This window comes from Gymnogyps californianus, chromosome 1, assembly GCF_018139145.2.
Source record: "Gymnogyps californianus isolate 813 chromosome 1, ASM1813914v2, whole genome shotgun sequence".
In the NCBI taxonomy this organism is placed as follows: domain Eukaryota; kingdom Metazoa; phylum Chordata; class Aves; order Accipitriformes; family Cathartidae; genus Gymnogyps; species Gymnogyps californianus.
This window is the reverse complement of record NC_059471.1, coordinates 98665465-98684782: the sequence shown is the minus strand read 5'-3', so window position 1 is coordinate 98684782 and position 19318 is coordinate 98665465. Positions and strand designations below refer to the sequence as shown.

At 42.9% G+C, this 19318-nt stretch overlaps 1 protein-coding gene across 1 annotated transcript in view; it reads left to right on the top strand.

Annotated features, from left to right (window-relative positions):
• BACE2 (beta-secretase 2) overlaps positions 1-19318 on the top strand; it is a 50242-nt gene that overhangs the window by 8983 nt on the left and 21941 nt on the right. The window contains exon 2 of the mRNA XM_050904019.1: positions 14006-14094. Coding sequence (XP_050759976.1) covers positions 14006-14094 — 89 coding nt within the window. The remainder of the gene's footprint in view (positions 1-14005; positions 14095-19318) is intronic.

The following is a 19318-nucleotide window of genomic DNA, read 5'->3' as shown; positions in this document are numbered from 1 at the left end:
CATGATCCAAAGCGCCAGACTTTTGCATTTGGACTGCTGAGATAAAGGGCGGGGGGGGGGGGAGTTCAGAAAATTTCTCAGCAGCTGTCGTTATGAATGCTGGCGCATGTCACATGTTCCAGCTGAAGTTATCTTTCATTTGCAATCTGCTGAGCCTTTGGGTTAACCTTTTCCTGGCAAGTGACCAAATACTAGTGATAACTACCAGCGCGTTTTTGTTCAGGTTTGGAAACTTTCTCCACGGCAGGTGTGCACAACAACGTTTGCTGTTGCTGATGGGCAAACTTCCACAATTCCAGTGGCCTGAGCACCATCAGCTCCAGCGTGTAGGCAGCAACGTGGCTGCACTTGCTGACTTCCTCGTAGTGCGTAAAATGTTGGAGCCCTGGGCTGCTGTAGGATCTGACGTACCATCATCACACAATGGGTTGTAACCCCTGGCCGAAATAGAAGATAGCTTAGTCCTGCATGCAGGTTGATATGCAGAGGAATGGATAGTAGGAAGCTGTCTTCTGTGTGTTGTTGCAGTGTTAGTAGCAGACTTCATCAACCTGAGAGCATAAAAAAGTCTTTTAACTTCTTGCCCTACAAACTCAACCTGGTATCTGAAAATAAAGCTGTGTTCCTGCATGCTTCTGTGTTCTCCTGTGTAATACAGATTTTTATAGTGGAACTTGGTTAACAATTGTAATGATGTATGAGCCACAGGCGAAGCCAGTTCATTTCCCAGAGCTGCTGCCTCTACAGTATTAGCCAGGGTAAAGAGTAAAGTGTGCATGTTTGAGAAGGAGAGAGAGAAATAAATGAGTCCAATAGCATGGGGAGGAACACTGCTGCTTTTTAAAAAAAAAAAAAAAAAAGGAATTTAAAAAAAAAATCGTATCTTATTTCACTTGAGAATCAAATCTGCCTTTTAAATTGCCCTGCCAAATTTTTAAGTAAAAAGTTAGAATAAATATGAATAAAAAAAGACTGTTCTTATTTTTAGTAAATCAAACACATTATTGTGACATTGCTTAACAGCTTTTTTTTTTTTTTTTTTGCCTTCCCCCCCCAGTCAAATAGTCGTTCCTGGTATTACGGAATGGAAAGCTGCTTTCTGTTTGTGCCTTTGAACTCCCCTGTATAATTCCAAGAAACACCCATGATGACAATCAAATTCTGCTCCTTGGTAATATCCTAAATAGGTCAGGTGGAATAGGGAGCAAAAGCCTTCTGTCTGTTTTATTCCCTTTATTAATTACCAGGAAAATAAAAACACTGGAGTTGCATCACCTTGTTTGTGCTCTGAGACCTGGGGCCGCCTGTGTACATTCCTGTGGCCGTATAAGACGGCACGGACCAGCGGGCAGCTGCCTGACCCTACGCCTTTCCCCAGAGATGTGGCACAGCTTTTCTAGCAGGAAATACAATCAGAATAACCAAATTCCAGTCCTTGTGCTTGACATAGCTGGACCTGTTTTTTTTTTTTTCCCCTGATCTCTTCCCTCCCTCCCCTTGCCTGCAGCAGTGCATCCAGTCGTGTCCCTTTGCCATCCATATAGCAGCAACCCAGTAGGTGTGCGAAAGTACGTGATCGTGGCTGTTTCTGGGCAGAAAGGGAGTAACAGAGGTGGGAGCTGCTGTGGCAGGTGGGGAGGAGGTAGTTCAAGGGAGTTAAAGGATGGGTAAATGCAGGGACCAGCCTTTTCAGCTCCCCAGCCTGAAAGATCCCAGTTTGGCAACATGAAATACTGTAGCAGCTCTCGTACGTTAAACAAAACCTGACAGTGCTGCAAGACCAGTCCTGAAGAACAAGTTATGGCATTTTTATAGCAGAGGTCATGCCTTGAAGTACAGGGAGTTCATAGTTGGTTTTCCGAGGTGTGTTCTAGTTTATTTACCTCTCTACGTCCAACAATTTTGGCTAATCCAGGGATCCCAATGTGTGAATGTGGGATTGTCATTAATTTCCTGGCCTCCAGGAGGGAGAGGCTGCTTTCACAGCCATTAACTTGACTTAAGCAGCAAGGTGGGGGTTCCCATGTGTTGTGATTTAACCCTAGCCAGCAACTAAGCACCACGCAGCTGCTCCCCCCTCCCCCCTCCCAGTGGGATGGGGAGGAGGATCGGGGAAAAAAAAGGTAGAACTCATGGGTTGAGATAAGAACAGTTTAATAACTAAAATAATAATTTAAAAAATAAAATATAATAACAATAATAATACAAATATAGTAACAATAATAATAATTGTAGTGAAAAGGAACATAACAAAAAGAGAAAAATTAGACCCGAGAAAAGACAAGTGATGCACAATGCAATTGCTCACCACCCACTGACCGATGCCCGAGCAGCGATCTGCCCCTCCTGGCCAACTCCCCCGGCCCGTTTATATACTGGGCATGATGTTCTATGATATGGAATACCCCTTTGGCTAGTTCAGGTCAGCTGCCCCGGCTGTGCTCCCTCCCAGCTTCTTGCACACCTGCTTGCTGGCAGAGCATGGGAAACTGAAAAATCCTTAACTTAAGATAAGCGCTACTTAGCAACGACTACAACATCAGTGTGTTATCAACATTATTCTCACACTAAATCCAAAACACACTGTACCAGCTACTAAGAAGAAAATTAACTCTATCCCAGACGCACCCAGGACACCACGTAATCATGTCCATTGGCTTTCATGTCTTGGGAAGGTTGGTCGTTTCACCATCGCAGTGTATGGATAGAGAAAACCCAAGAAAAATGATGCTTATCCACCTTGGTTTTGTTACGGTGTTTTAGGGGAATGACTGGAAAATATCATATAAGCATTCACATTCTCGAAGAAAAGCACTAAAAAAGCATAAGCAAGCCCTTCAGGAAAGCAGGCAGTAAGTGCAATTAGAAGGACATTATAATGAGCGGCCCCGCTCTGTGTGGATACGGCAGTGCCGCTGGGAACAGCCTGTTCTGGGGAGAACGGATAGACCTGATATGTCAGGAGTGTCCTGCCTTCACCTCTCCTTCTAGCAGCTCTCCAGGCTTTGAAAAACCTTTGCTAACAAACACCCGTCTCCAAAACTAACATCTTGACAGAGGAGGGGAAAAAAAACTGAAAAGAATCATGTCACTACGAGAGCGAGTTGACGGGGGGAGGAAAGGGAAGAGATCAGACCCGGCGTGCAGCCTTCTCAAAACTCTGATTTTTCTCACTGCTGTCCTGCAAACTTCTTTTTCTTCCTACCTATCTCTGAAATGTAGCCTTTTTCAAAGTTAATCACTGCCTTCAACAGATTCTTAAATATTGCAGGAGCCGTTTTGGCACTTGGTTTCACCTCTCCAGTGCAATTTGAAATCCAGGTTCTTATTTAAATTTGAGATTGAAGTTCAGATCTCTGGTGCGAGGGAGACCTTTTAATGGAGGTAGAAATACAAGAGTGAGACTGAATCTCTCCTGAGAGGCTTCTGCCCGCTGCTGAAGGGCAAGGGTACTGTGGTGTCTTCGACAAAAGGGAGATTACCAAAAAAAATGACAGCGCTCATGACGCTAGAGATACCTCCTAGCCTACGCTCAAGAACATTAAGAATGGGCTTCGTAAGCTGTATTGAAGTTTGAAATGTGTCCCTTGATTAATTCTGTTGTTTCCAAATGGCACAGTAAACATAGGCAGTGACTCACAGTGTAGAAGCTTATACAGCATGAGGAAGGTTTAAAGATTAGTCAGTTCAAGCCTTCTTGAGTTTACTTAGTATAGCTTGGCTCTGTGCAAATGTGTAAAACTGTTTCAGTCTTACAGATACTGCAGTTGGAGGGTTGTTGCTTTAGTTTCAAAACAAACTTTTTTTTATAGTGTAGGACTTATGAAGCTAGATAGAGAAGAACTAAAAATTACTTTTTTTTTTCAGACAGCAGTTTCTCTGAGTCTGATGAACAGTAGAGGTAAAGAAAAGGGTGACCTGACAAAATAAATTGGAAGCTAATTTTGGAGAGCAAAAGCCTCAGAAAATCGAAATTCTGAACTGTATGCAGCTTCTAACTGTAATCATTCACTGGATATAATACATTAACGTAGGCTTACTGATTTCATTTCGTTTAAAAAAAAAAAAAAACCAAAGCAAAAAGCCCTCCTTGGATATCGTATTCTGAAAGGTAGTGTATTAGCATGATGAGTTCCTTTCTCCTTTTTTTTTTTTCCCCCCCTTAAAAAAAACAACTCTAAAATTGTTTGACATAAGACTGTGTTTTTTAGAAGTATCATGCCCTAAGTAGTACTGGTAAACAGACAGATGTAGCAGACATTTAACCTAAGACACTTGAGGTGGATGGTTTGTTGTTTTTCAGTGAGGTGGTTGTCTTTTTTTACAGAGAAAGTTTAGCTTCAGGTCAACTGAAATAATTTGACAGTGGTTTTCTTCAGGAATGAAGCGAGACAGGCTGTGGTTAAGCGCAGGGGTGCAAGTGCATAGAGGCTTGCTGAGGGAGCTGTCTGGGGACCGCAAAACCCGTTTTTGCTGGCCAGTGGTGTCTGTGCCCCTGTATTGTGAAATACAGTTGTGCAGCCCTTGGCCCTCCTCCGCCGCCCTCCTATGTACTATGGAGCTAGAAGCTGTCCCTCTCCTCAGGTCCCCCTACAGTGCCCATAGCTCCGTGGACTAGTAGCCACCTGATGTGGCTGGCCATTGCTCCAAAGAGTTCAAAATCCTGCCGAGCAGTGCCCAGCAATTCTGCTCTGCGGTGGCTACGCTCCGTGGTTTCAAAGCAAGAAAGAGGTTTAGGTTGAGAAGGTGACTATGAAATTGGTAATGGCATTCATGAGTGTATCTCCAAGAGTCAGGCTGTTGGTAGAGACGAACTTCAGGCGTTTCTTCAGTTTCTTTTTAGCTGTTGAATTATTGAATTAATAGCTGTCTCTCCAACACCTTTGGCCACCATGTTCTCTGGGGAGGGAGGGGTGAGCTCTGGATGAGATGCTTACCAATTTAGATGTGGCACAGAGCTTAGAAATAGCCCGTCTCTAAACTAAGGCTGCATGGGCACTGGGATTTCTCATGAGTCTTGCAGTTAGACGTGAGAGTTGGTCCCAGTGGCATTCGGCTTACAGGCTCACTGTCTCATCAGTGCTGTACTGTAATTAGCATAAAATTGATGAATTTAATTCCTATACACCTACTAACAGGTGGAAACATGCTTTTGGATTTAACAAGAGCTCTGTGTGTACTTAAGTGCAAATAGTGGATGTCTCCTGCATTCATGCTTGAATTGCAGGGTGTTTGTGGGGTTTTTTTAATCTTCCATTTATGTAGGCACTCATTAATCTTTCAGTTCAAGAACATGTTTAGTATAAATATAGAAAATATATAGCTTTTCCTCTCTCAAATTTGTGAGCGCTTAGGTGCCTTACTGCTCTTAGTAAGAACTAACAGTCTACTTGATGTTAACATGCATTGCTGGCTACACTGGGAAAGGCTGATGAAGATACCAGTCGGCTCACATGCAAGCCCTTATTTCTGAAACGTGCGGCTCCCAGGGGGTCTCTGCGGCAACTGTACATCTCTTAAAAGACTATCACAGTTCTCCTCAGTCTTCTCAAACCAGTTCAAGCCTTTCAATGGTTATTTACAGGTTAGATTTTTCTAGACCTCTAGATTATTGTTACTGAACTTTCTCTAAGTAGTCCAGATTTTCCTTAAAACCCAATGCTTAGGCAGGGCATGACTTCAGCTGTAGCTGGTCTATGTGAACTAGAGGGTTGCTTCACACACCTAGTTTTTTGTCAGCTATAGGGTGTGATATGGGAGGGGGACTTGTGTCTGGAAAAAAAAAAAAAAGAGGAAAAAAGGTTAATCTTTTCTGAAAAGGCAAGGAGACAAAATTGCTACAATTCACACAGCTCTAAGATAAGCAAGTAATAGCTCATGTTCAACAGCAAAGCATGTTCATATAGCATGAATAGGATGGATGTGTTGTATGATAAATCTAGACACAGCAAATAAATTTCAGCCTGAAAAATAAAATACCACATGAGATGGCATGTGCAGAAAGAATGCTAATGTTTAGGGAACCGAAGGCATTGGCAGAAAGGAGAGCGCAGAAATGAAGAATAGATATTTTGTTTTGTTACGAGGATTGATTGGCTGACTATTTTTTTTTGTCTTTAAACCATAATAGCCTTCCCTTATTGTCAAAATGATAATATATATAAAGCACTTCCTGTAATATTTCTCTTCAAAATGACTATTCATCAGTCCCAGAGTCAGATGCTCATATTTCAACTCACAATTTAGTTTAGCAAGTTTATACTTCAGAGCAATCAGTCATTTTAGCATTTGTGTTTTTAATACAAATCTCAACTACAGAAGCACACAGTGCTCTTAAGCACGGATAGATTGGCTAATCCAGATAGTACTTTGTAATCTTCTGGCAAAGAAAGAGATTATTGCTTTTCAGAGAGAAAAAAAAAAAAGTATTCCTCCCAGTCTAGCAGTGCAGATCATGAAAAGATTGAGGGCAAAAGACTCTTGGTCTTCTGCTGGGCCCAGTGCAGGTGTGAGAGTGTCCAGGGATAGCTGCGTGTTTTAAGTGGCTGGAGGAGAGAGTGAAGGTAAAGGCAGTATAGCTATGGGGTCAAATCCCAGGTCCTGCCACCAGCTGGGAATGTGGTGAGGGGAATGACAGTGAATGCTAAACATGCTCTGGTGGGCTTGATCTGCTGCTGCCCTGAAGAGCCTCCATTTGCCACTTGTTCTCCTGCTTACTCCACAACCTACAAACACACCACAGTTTCTGTGACAAACTCCTGCCATTGCAAAAGCAGGAATTATCTTTGGTGATATACTTGACCTCCTGGTTTGGCCAAGTTTTCATGCTGCAATAAATCACCTTCCTCTGCGTCCCCAGTGTGACTTTGCAGCGAAACGTGGGCACCACCTGCTGAACAAACGGCATTAGAAAATCATTAATCTCCGTTCCATTTTTCTTTCTCACAACACCTCTCATATCTTGGCTGCATGGTTAAACCATTCTTACAACTAAGGGAGGATTTTTTCTGGAGGTAGTAGCAGATAGGTCTGTTTTCTCTGGTGAGGTGACCTCCCTCAGGGCACCACAGGAAATACTTCTCCTCCCAGACTCAACATAACGTGGGCCTGTCCCCTTCCTCCTCCTCCTCAAAAGTGAAGTATAATACCGTCCAAGTTGCAGAGAGTCATTTGGCTCTGGGTGGGGTGTTTCTCCATCGTCACCAGTGGCTGTGCAGCTGTCAGCCGAAAAGCTGAGTTGTTTTCTGGATTCCTCTACTTGGCACTGGTGAGGCCACACCTGGAGTGCTGTGTCCAGCTCTGGGCTCCCCAGTACACGAGAGACATGGACATACTGGAGAGAATCCACCGAAGGGCCGTGAAGACATTAAGGGATTGGAGCACCTCTCACATGAGGAAAGGCTGAGAGAGCTGGGACTGCTCAGCCTGGAGAAGAGAAGGCTCAGGGGGGATCTCGTCAATGTACATAAATACCTGAGGGGAGGGTGCAAAGAGGACGGAGCGAGACTCTTTTCAGGGGTGCGACCAGAGGCAGTGGGCACAAACTGAAACACGGGAGGTTCCCTCTAAACATAAGGAAAAATACTTTTTTACTGTGAGAGTGACCAAGCACTGGCACATGTTGCCCAGGGAGGTTGTGTAGTCTCCATCCTTGGAGAGATACTCAAAAGCTGTCTGGGCATGGTCCTGGGCAGCTGGTTCTAGGTGGCCCTGCTTGCACAGGAGGTTGGACCAGATGACCTCCAGAGGTCCTTTCCAACCCCAACCATTCTGTGAAGTGCTGCAGAGCAATAAGGACTGGGCTGCTCCAGTCCAGGGGCTGCTTAACGAGCAATGAAAAATGGGAGAGTCCCGTCCCTGCTCCAGTGTTCAGGGGCAGTGTGCCGGTCTGTCATACAGACCAACAAACTTACCCTTTTTTGGTTTCAGCCTTACCTGTTCAGCAAAATACGTATTATTCTCCAAGCAGAAATGTGTCACTGTGGAGGCTTTTTCAGTTTATGTCTAACTTTGCAGGCCTCTACATCTAGACACGCTTCCAAAGATTCCTCTAACTCATCTTTTAATTAGGTTTTATTCCTGTGTCTTAAGAGGAACAGATCTATATTACAGCCTAGTCTTCTGAATTTTTTATTTAGAAAGTAGGCTGTAAATGCTAATTCCAAGTAACACAGAAAAAAAGTGTACAGTAACTCTGTGCTTAAAAAGCCGCTGTATATTGTAACATTATTAATTTGTAGAAACAAATTGCTGAAATAACCTAACTGACAGTCTGTGCCAATAATAACACGTAGTAACTGTGGGCAAACACAGCATATAGTTGCTAGTGTGTTTTCTTTTTCGCATGATGGTTGTAAGCAATTCTTGCCAGATGGGCTGATAATGTAATTAGGAATCATTGTGTTAAATGAGGCAGTATTTAAATTGGCAACTAATTTTCCTATCTATTAACCAGCTTGAAAAAGAAGAGCTGTTACCCAAATGATTTCTAGGTGCTAATCCCTAACAAGAAACGTAGCACTTTTTGCACCTTTTTTTAAGCACTGTCTAGCAAATTATTTTCTGTAGGGTTTATTTTGTGTGGTACAAAATGAGAAAGAGAGGGAGTTAAGAGATGCTACAAGTTCAGGGTTGTTAGATGGGATGGACTTCTACTAAGCCTGTACCTCATGATGTGTGTGGCAACAGCTCATGAGCCAGTAATGGGATGCTTCCTATTTATAGTCTCTACGTGTGGACAAAAAAACATTTTTACTTTGTGATAGTTCACTGTGTGGCATACTCCATCAAGCAGAGTAGGACTATAAGCCCTATTTTAAGTGTGTGCGTGGGAGAAATCATGAAAGCACAGCAGGACAAGATTTTGAACGGCATATGAATGTTACTAGTGTGGAATGGTCGCTCTCTTTATTGGGGATGGGAGAGAAGGGAAAAGAAAGGGGCGCCCTTGGGTCAAGTTAAAAATCCCAGAGACGGCATGATTGCTTGTAGTTTTCATCATGAACTCTTACGGAGCCAGCTTCTTTGGTCTGCTGGCTTGTGCGGTGGAAGCTATCAATTGGCTATCATTAAGACTTTGACTGAACCCCAGAGTAAATGTAAGGCTGAATGAGATTGATTATTATATTTATGGCTCTATCTGTGCAAATCTTATTCCTTTTTTTTTTTTCCCCCTTACGCTTCAGCTGAAGCAGGGATGAAGAGCCAAATACATTTTTGCAGCCTGGTTTCTTCTGTCCAGTGGTGAAAATTTATTGCTTGACCTAAAAGGATCAGACCCGTTAACTTGAAAAAAAGCTATAGTGTATTTTTCCATGGGCCGGTCTTTTAATGGGGATGAAGATTATCACTAGCTCAGTGTGGGTTACCCAGGGAATTGCATCAAAAGCAGCAGCACGGCAGGGTTGCATGCAAGCCCTAGGATTCCCACCTGAAAAAGGCTGTGTATGCTAAACCATGCAGAGAGCTGCTTCAAAGAAATGCATTATGCACTTGTAGCCCGTGGGATTTGTTTTGTATATTTTTCTGAAAGTTACCAAAAACTCCTGACCTCAAACTAAAACAGGAAAGAGAAACTTAGATTAAGTCTGAGTAAGGTGTAGATCGGAACAGAGGCAACATCTGTCCCTGCTAGAGGATGCCAGCAACCTCTATGCATCAAAAATGGAATGATTGCCACATTTTACCACTTTTCCTTGAAAATGTGAAGGAATTCACTTTATGAATGCTTGGTGGAATAACTGCAAATTGCTGTTCACCAGGCAGTTAAATGAGGCATAGATAATGCCTAGCGTTGATGACGCTGCATTGACGCCACTTGCTGTAACAGATAGGGCAGGTGCCAGAACCACAAACAGACAAAGCTTTGCTGAATGAAAAAAAGATGACAGATCAATAGGCAATTTTTTTTTCCTGATATCAAAATACAACAATATTCAGCAATGGAAAGCTTAAAAATATTAAAGACATAGCGGTAAGTTAAATTATTGAAGCAGGATAGCATACAGTAAGTGCTATTTGATGTTGGCGCTAAATCAAGCACTGGAAAGTTTGAGGGATCCTTGAAGTATTGACAATGTGTTTGACTTCCAGTTGAAATAAATCATTATGACTGTTTTTTTTTCAGTGTCTCTACCCCTTCAGAGTAGAAAAAATATAAAATGCATGGCCTAAGGAGGCTTCTGCTTTCAATGTTCGTGACTTTCAGTAAACAGGTTTGGATTTGTTTCTTTTTATAAGCACAACTTAATGGCATATAGATAGAGTGTCAGATTTCTTCTGTAAGTTTGTCATGGCAGAGGTGGATGTTTACTATCTTGCTTACTCTATAGCTAGGGATCTTTATGAACCTCTTATTAATAATAACAATGCTATTTCCATATAGGAAATGCATCCAGCAAAATAATCTCCAGGTACGATACTAGGTGCAGATTTTATGGCCCACGGCTGTGGTAAAGGTGACCTTCAGGGGGAAAAAATGGCCTTTTGCATTTGCTGTCTGCTTTCTGCTATATAGGTCTGAAATTAAACTTGGAAACCACAATAAAAAAAACCCAAGGCTTTCCTTCTGTGCCTCCAAAAGCAAAAGGAGAGTAGTTTTTCATTGTTTTTAATGCTGGCACATGATGGGTCAGCAGTCTTTGGGCAGTTTTTCCTTCATAGCCTCATTCAGCTGTGTCTCTCCAACCTTGGCTTTTGCAAAATCTGACTTCATCTGACAATCTCTGACAAAACAGGGTGATCACTAAATAATCAGCTCTCGGTGACAGGAAGTGATTCACTCAAGATGGCTGTAATAAACCCAAGGAACCTGCTCCGCCTGCCCGTGAGAGCTCTGATTCACCATCTCCGGGGCTTCATGAGGAGGTAGCTGGAGAGGACACTACCACTGCTGTTGGCTCTGCCTCGGCATCACGGTCTTCTGTCCCTGTGGCAGAAAGGTAAAGACACAGAGAGGTATGATCACTCTCCAGCTGTCACAGCGCATAGCTCAGTGAATCAAGTTGAGGTGCCATTGATTTCAGTTTTCGTTAGTGAGCTGGGCGGCGAAAGGCAGAGGCTGGGGACTGAGCGCACAGTGTGTTTGGCTTCGTCTTTTGGGAGAGGGCAGGGCTGACCGCTGGAGATGGGGCAGGATGGGCAGCCCTGGACCATAGCTCCTTTGGTTGCCACCCTGTGACTCACCAGAGCTTGCCTGAAGCTCCCCCAGCAGCACCATTAAACCAGCAGCAGGCAGTACGGAATAAAGTAGGCTCCAGTGGTGACAATTAAAGTGGTTCTTAATGAGACGTGAAGTCACTAAAGAAAATTCAGACCCAAAGGGTAGCCAGGAGAGAAAGAGAACTCAGTAAGTTATACCCACCCCAAAATGAGCTGCTAATCACTGGCGCTATTGTGAGGACTACAATAAATAAGTGTCTGCCCTGGCCGCCTGCATCTCATTATGCACAAACATGCGGATAGAGAATGTCAGCCTCAATAGCGATCTGTCATGTGAATGCTGCTGTGTCCGAGTGGGCTGGCACTTGCATGGTTAGCCAGCTTTGTATTTTCTTTTTTTTTTTTTTGGGGGGGGGGGGGTATATCTATTTTGTTTTGGAAATGTTGATTTGCTCTGTACTGTGGGTAGTAAATTTGCCCTTTTCTTCAGTGATTTGTGAATTCTGTGATGATAACATTGTATTTAAGGTGTGGGGGTAAAATATCTTTCATATATGTCATATTTAGTGATTGGGTTTTTGTTTGGTTTTGGGGTTTTTTTTCCCCTCCAAGTCCTCCTCCGTGTATGGTGTCATGCATATTACTGAAGCTAGGGCAACACCTACATGTATTTATGCAGCTGATGTATAGTGCCCATTACTCAAGCATCACAGACTGCCTTGGAAACGCTAATTAATTTAAGCCCTGCAGCACCCCTTTCAGGCAACTTTTGTTGGTCCTGCTGGATGCACACATTGTAGCTGCTCTTTGTTATTTATTTTTAATATGATTTCTATCCCAGAGAGGGGGGGGGGAATGAGTAGTTCTTACTTTGTTAGGGAGTTGACAAAATGTTAGGCTTTTGATATTGTTGAAATAAAGTATGTAGCAAACTTTGGATTTTATTGCAAGCCATGCCTCAGAGGTTCTTATTTTCTTTAAAGCCTCAGCTCCTGGAGCCAGGTGAACTTGTAGATGTCCTTTTGTTTTTAAACATCTGCATCTAGCTCGTGTGGTTAGAAAATAAATTTTAATGTATTGCCTCTGCTTAATCTAAAATCTGGGATGCAGTGAGGCACTTGACTAAGGTTGTGGGTTTGTTTCATTTTAGTCTCAAAATTTTTGCATTATTAGGACTGAGAATACCAATGACAGAGTGTGCATGCAGTTTGGAAGAGTGTCCCACGGATTACTAGTTGATTTTGTGTTCATGTTTTAATTGCAGAGCTCCTCAGTCCCATACTATATTAACTAGGTAAAACAAGGGTAACCATCTCCTCCCTCCCCCTCCATGAGCAAACCAAAGACGTTTTTGAACATCGACTCACTTTTTTTGTCTATGCTCGGTCTTAAACTTATTAAAGAAGGATTCGTCATATCTTCTCCAAATGCTTTATCCTCCTGTGTCTTTACTCTCCTTTCTGAGCTCGTCCCTGTTTCTCCACTTCCTTTGTCAACACTAAACTCGTTTCCCCTATCGTTCTCTCTTACCCTTCCCACGTCCACTTTCAGTGCTAGATCCCTAGCTACCTCACATCTTAAGGAGTGATGAGGACTACCAAAGTGGCTGGTTTCAGCTGGCTTTAAACCACAGGCAACCCAGTCCTCATGTCTCACTCCCTCCTACAGGAAAATTCTTAATTCCTTAATATTTTTCTGGGAAGCAGGTGTCCCTTGCTGCCTAGGGCATAATTTCACAATCGTTTTAAGCCAACCTGAGACCACACTGTCACCAAAGGAGGCAATCACCCTTTTCTAGTGTCTGCTCCTACCATCTCTTTTCAAGTAGCTGTCTGATATGGCAGATTGCTAATTTTTTTTGTAACTGTAGGTGAGGAACCTGATCTAATTTGCATCACTGCCCCATGGGTACGAGTGCTTATGCCAAGAAGACCTGGGAAGCGTCCAGCCAAGAGCAGGGAAAAAGTGGGACCGCTGCTTTTGGTAGCAGTACAGTCTCTGACTGACTTAAATTATTATTTAATGACACTACATTTAATGTAGTTTCAAGGTCTCACTGAAAGAGGTGATCCTGCATCCGGCTGCTCGCTCCCGTGCTGTTACCTTCTGCTTTGTGTTAGCATAAGGCATCATGCAGCTGTGGTGAATCAGCCTGGTGACCTGAGCCAAAGGGGGAAAAGAGGCATCTCGTTTTGTCCGTGTGGTTTTGTTAGGTAATTTTTGGCCTAAATCGTCCTCCCGATTAACCAAACAGGTGTCACACTCTTAGGCCACCTTTCAATCAATGCTTTTCACAGTGTTTATAAATCTGCCATCCTCCTATTTAAAGGCGGTGAAGGCTGTGGTAGGTTGCTGCTGCTCAGGACGAACTGGGCATTGTTCCTGTGCTCTCCAAGTCATGATGCAGCTTCGTGCTTCTGCTTATTTCTGCTCAGACTTGCACTCAGCCCCTACCTTGAAACCTCATAAGCTCTAAGGCAAACAGTGCTTTATACAGTACACAATTCAGCCTGTGTCCCGGACAAGCCAGGTTGCAGAGACACATGGGTTGGGCCAAAAAGAAATTTGAGATGGTCGTGAATTCATCTGCTGTGCGAATACGGGCTTGGCGGTTTTTTCCCCCTTCCAGGAACATGACTTTTAAAGCACTTCAACATGATCAGCTGTTTTGAAGGGGCTGCAGCAGCATATCTTTCCCAAAAGTGACACTTTGAATTTATTTTTCAGGGCAACTTTCACCATCATTTTGAAATTGAAGGTAGTTTAGACAAAAACTTTAATGATTTTTTTGTTTGTTTGTTTAGTTGGATATGAAAACCACCTCTCCTTTCTTCTGTTTCGGCAGTTAAATATTCTGGTTGACACTGGGAGCAGTAATTTTGCTGTAGCAGGTGTGCCTGATCCTGATGTCACCTCCTACTTCAATACCAAGCTGTAAGTACCTGTTCTGGACACCGTGATGGGTTAGGATGTCTTTTAGATTCTGGCTCCTCCATGCAAAAGAGGATGATAAGGCAGTTCGTGGGGCTCCTGTGACATCCCATGAGAGTGGGATGTTTGTTGCCTGAATGGGAAGATTGGCATTGCCTCATGCAAAGTCCTGCCTGACACCATGAACAGTCCCACTGATAGCAGCACAACCGAGTTCTGAGAGCAGTGCTGATTAGAGCTGGAGAAAAGGGAAGAAGATTACAGGGTGAAAATCGTTTCCAAAATCACACCAATTTCAGCCAATTTCTTATCTGAATAGTCTTGGAAGGAATTAAAAGTTTAAATATACTTTCCCTTTGTTTCAAAACAATATTTAAAACCCAGTAATTGTATCTGTTACTTGACATTTCCTCCAAAACCAAAATTAGTTAGTCAAAAACTAATTTGGTGTTTAGTTTGGCCAAGGGCCTCAATCAGTTAATGATCTGGACAGACCCTGCTGAATCTGGTTGTTTATAAGATACGACTTGGTGGTTTTGATGCTTGTTATGCACTAAATTGGCTGTGTTTAGCATGAGCTGACATTAGTCAGAGCCAAGCACAGCTTTGTCTGTCTGAATCACTCTCCCTCCTTTCTTCCTTCCTTTCTGCCCTTTTCTAGTTTCAATTATTTCAGGTAAACTTCTCCAAAACACAGTATCTATCTTTAGCTGAAGCATATGGATAAAAATACTTAGAGGACTGGGACGCTGGAGAGTATCACCATTCTCATTACCTCTTTATGTATTTTAACATGGGGTTTTGCACTTTTTTTTCCAATAAGATGCACTGGTAATGGAGGGAAACACGGTATTTCCATGCTGCATACTGGAATAGCCTTACCTCCTGTCACATATTCAGATGTTAATGGAGATATTTCATATCTCACTCTGATATGACACAGGTCTGGAAAGTCCAAAATTTGCACTTGAAAGCCGTTTCTGCGCTACTGCAGAGTTTTACATGCGAGCTATCCCCTTCCATAGGTAGTGGCTAGAGGAAATTTAATGGCAAGGAATTAAAAGCACAAGCATTCCTTCTCCCTTTTCTCTTAAGTGATGTTATTTTTTCTGGAGGGACAAGGCCTCTCTCATAAGAACCATAAACCATTAGAAACAGCAACAACAGCACAGGTTGTGCATTGAGAAAGGCTATGAAATCACTTGAAGGTTACGGTCTCTTACCAGTTCTCAGTGCACACTGTGTTTTGAGAACTTTGATAAAATTAATAATGAAACCTTGAAATTTAGGCCCTGAAGAGTTAAGGGTGCTTTGTAAAATGATTCAAACTCAAGTCATTACAGTCCAGAGCAATTGCAGTAGCAATTTCTGGTTTGGGTTGGATTGATGGAGCAATATGCTCAGAATAAAGTGCAACCATTAACATGTTCGAACCTGGCTACACCATGCTTCTTCCATTTTAAATACTTTAAATACATCTAAATAAATGTCATCTGGGAGGGATCCTGGCCCCACTGAAATCAGTTAGATCTTTCAAAAATATTGTTTGCAAGAAACCTCTGTAGGTCACCTAGTACGTATCCCAAATGAGGCAGGGCTATCACCAGATTGGGTCAGCCATGGCTGAGTCCAGCCAAGTCCTGTAAACCTCTGAGGATGGAGAATCCATGCTGTCTCTGGGCAGTGTGTTTCAGTGCTGTGCCACACTCTCCTGTGGAGGAGATATTTCCTATTGTCCAGCCTGAACCTCACAAAATGTAACTCGTGGGTGTTGCCCCATGTGTTATTATCTGGCACTGCAGAGAAAGGTTTGGCTGTGTCATCTTTCTAACTGTCCTTCAAGTTGTTGTAAGCTGCTGTGAGATCTCCCCTTAGCCTCTTGTCTGCAAAACTGAAGCCGAGCTCCTCTCAGCTTCTCATCACAGGTCCTGTGTTCATGGACCCTGACCTATCTGGTAGCCCTCTGCCAGTCCCTCTTCTCTTTCTCCGGATCCCTGTTGAACTGGGTTCCCACAGCTGGCCACAGTCTATTCCAGGTGTGGTCTCAGCAGTGCTGGCCAGAGGGTGAGCGTGTCTTCCTTGGATATGTTGTCCATGGCCCTCCAAATGTGGCCTGGTGTGGAGTTTGCTGTATGCACAGGGCAAGTATGCTGTTGGCTCTTATTCAGCCTGGTGTCCACCATCACCCCAAATCCTTTTGAGTCCTTTTCAGTTGCTTCCCAGTCTGTCCTGATGCGTGGAGTTGTTTCATCTCAGCTACAAAACTTTGTGCTTCTCCTTGTTGAATGCCGGGAGGTTTCTGTTGGCCCAATCTTCCCGTTTTTCAAGGTTCCTCTGAATTCAAGCTCTGACATTCAGCATGTCAACTATTCCCCTTAATGTAGTGTCCTGTGCAAATCTGCTGAGGGTGCAGTCTGTCCATCACGTAGGTTCTTGATGAAGATGTTGAACAATTTTTCCTCCACTCACAACCCCTGGGGCACGATGCTTGTCACAAGCCTGATGTTGAGCCAATGGTCACTGCCCTTCAGGCCCAGTGGCCTAGCCCATCTTCAGCCCACACGGTGGTCTGTTTGTTCAGCCCCACATCCTCAGCTTCCAAATGGGAATGCCATGCGAGATGGTGTCAAAAGCTGACTGAAGTCAAGATGTGCTACAGCCACTGCACTCTCCTCATCTGCATAGCCAGTCGTCTTGTAGAAGGCAGTGAGGTTGGTCAGGTATGATATGCCTGTGAAATTTGTCATTGAGTGTCCATGATTACCCTCTTGTCCTTCACGTGCTCTTCATGAACAGATTCCAGGAGGTTGTTCTCTGAGACTTTTCCTGACTTGAGGTGAAGCCCAGTGGCCTATAGTTCCTTGGGCCCTGCTGCTCGTCTCTTTTTGAGACTGGCCTTATGATAGCCTTTTCCCTGTAGTCAGGTTACCTTCCCTGGTTGTCATGATTTTGCATAGATGGTAGACAGGGGCTTTGATGTCACACCAGCTGGATCTGTAAAATTACCTAAAAGTGACCTTTACCCATGTGTAAATGAGACAAATGACCTATGGGCACTTTTCTTCCACACTATGTGGAACACTTCAGAATTAGATAGAGGTTTCCTCTCATCTGGTAATCATTCCTGCAGTTTTTCCCTATATTGTCATGAAGTGCTTCCATATGAAAGTCATAAACTGCAAATTGAAGATGAGGGGAAAGCAGGATTAGTAATTTGTTAAGTTAATGGGACTGAGTTATAGATGTGTGTGCTTATTAGAATATTAATATTGTGTTGGAGAAAGTGATGCGTCTGAATTTCTTGATTGCCACGCTCTTAGTTTATTTTTATTCAAATGATCAAAATCTGAAATTAAATGCATGATTGTTTTTTGACTGAAATTGAGAGGGGTGCATAGGAGAGGCATTATCTTTGTTTCAAAGGACCCAGAGGGTGTGTTGTTCAGGAAGAGCCCACCTTTAGCAATTTTAGAACTACCTTGTTAAATGATGTTGTATGTCATATACTCTGTGTCGTATAATTCTACTGTTTAATTATCTGGGTCTTTCTGTACATAATGAATAAAGCTGTTATCATGAACGCTTTCACAACTTGGGCTTTTGAGTGGCTCTGACAAAACTTTGCTGTGAAAAGTTCTGAGTCTGCTGTGATGATCATGCTGTATAAGTTACCGTGACGTATAAGGTTTTGGGAAATGGCCTAATTTGCCCTGAACTGGAAAGAAATCACAGCGTTTGTTTCTCATGCTGTTCAAAACAACAAGTAGTTTTTGTTGAGTATGCTACTTATGATAAAAGAGCTACTTAAACAGATATATAAAGATATTTTTACGCTTGAAACTGAATTATCAGTGATGGCTCTGTAGCAGTATGTGAAAGAGTGACATACTCAGGGCTGTCAATATTCAGCAATAGTATTCAGTTTTATTTCAGCGTGAGTACTACTGCCTCACCATCTAAAGTTTCAAGAGCAAACTGCTCAAGAGTTGATCATTCCAAGAGATAGAGAGGTAAGAAAATTATGGGCAATAAATTGAGGTAATACAATAAGTTACATACGAGCAAGCAGAAGTAAGCTGCTGTTTTGCAGTATGATCCTGCAAGTTTGGTTGTGTACACTGTACAGTTTGTGGTTTGGGATAACATCCTGGTTTCGGCTGGGATAGAGTTAATTTCCTTCTTAGTAGCTGGTAGAGTGCTGCGTTTTGGATTTAGTGTGAGAATAATGTTGATAACACGCTGATGTTTTAGTTGTTGCTGAGTAGCGCTTATCCTAAGTTAAGGACTTATCAGTTTCCCATGCTCTGCCAGCAAGCAGGTGTGCAAGAAGCCGGGAGGGAGCATGGCCAGGACAGCTGACCCAAACTAGCCAAAGGGATATTCCGTACCTTAGAACGTCATGCCCAGTATATAAACTGGGGGGAGTTGGCCAGGAGGGGCGGATCGCTGCTCAGGCATCAGTCAGCAGGTGGTGACCTGATTGCCTTGTGCATCACTGGTTTTTTTTTTCTTGGGTTTTATTTAAAAGGGTTTTTTTATTCCTTTTCATTACAATTATTATTATTATATTTTTATTATTATTGTTGTTAGTATTATATTTTATTTTACTTCAGTTATTAAACTGTTCTTATCTCAACCCACGAGTTTTACATTTTTCCCAATTCTCCTCCCCATCCCACTGGGAGGGGGGAGCACTGACTGAGCAGCTGCGTGGTGCTTAGTTGCTGGCTGGGGTTAAACCACGACAGGTAAATTATAAACTTGTTCCAGAACCCCTGCAAATTAGATGGGACTTCTTGGTTAAAAATCAATAATTTATGTTGGGTTTTCATGTTTGCTTTGTCTTAAAGTCATTGGCCCTGAATCACTTATCTTGTGCCATCTATCTGTCACTACAGAGGGGATCAAAACTTCTGTTCAGATTTTTTTGCTCATTGCTGTTTTCTGTCCCTTCTTTGCCATTGCTGTCTGTGGAGACATTGATTTGGTGCTTAGGAAAAAGTGAGTGGGTAAGCAGGAAAACCTGAAGTCGTGGTTTGTTGCAGAACAGGAAGAGAGCATGGAATTAAGAAGGAATTGCATGTGTTTGGCGAGGTTGGTGCTAAGCAGGGCTTTCTGCGTAGTGGATTTCCTGTTGCCACGTTGAGCTTCCTTCAAATGAAGCATGACATGAGAAATAATATTTTGATTATGTTTTGTTCAGTGCTATATGCTGGTAATGAGGAGT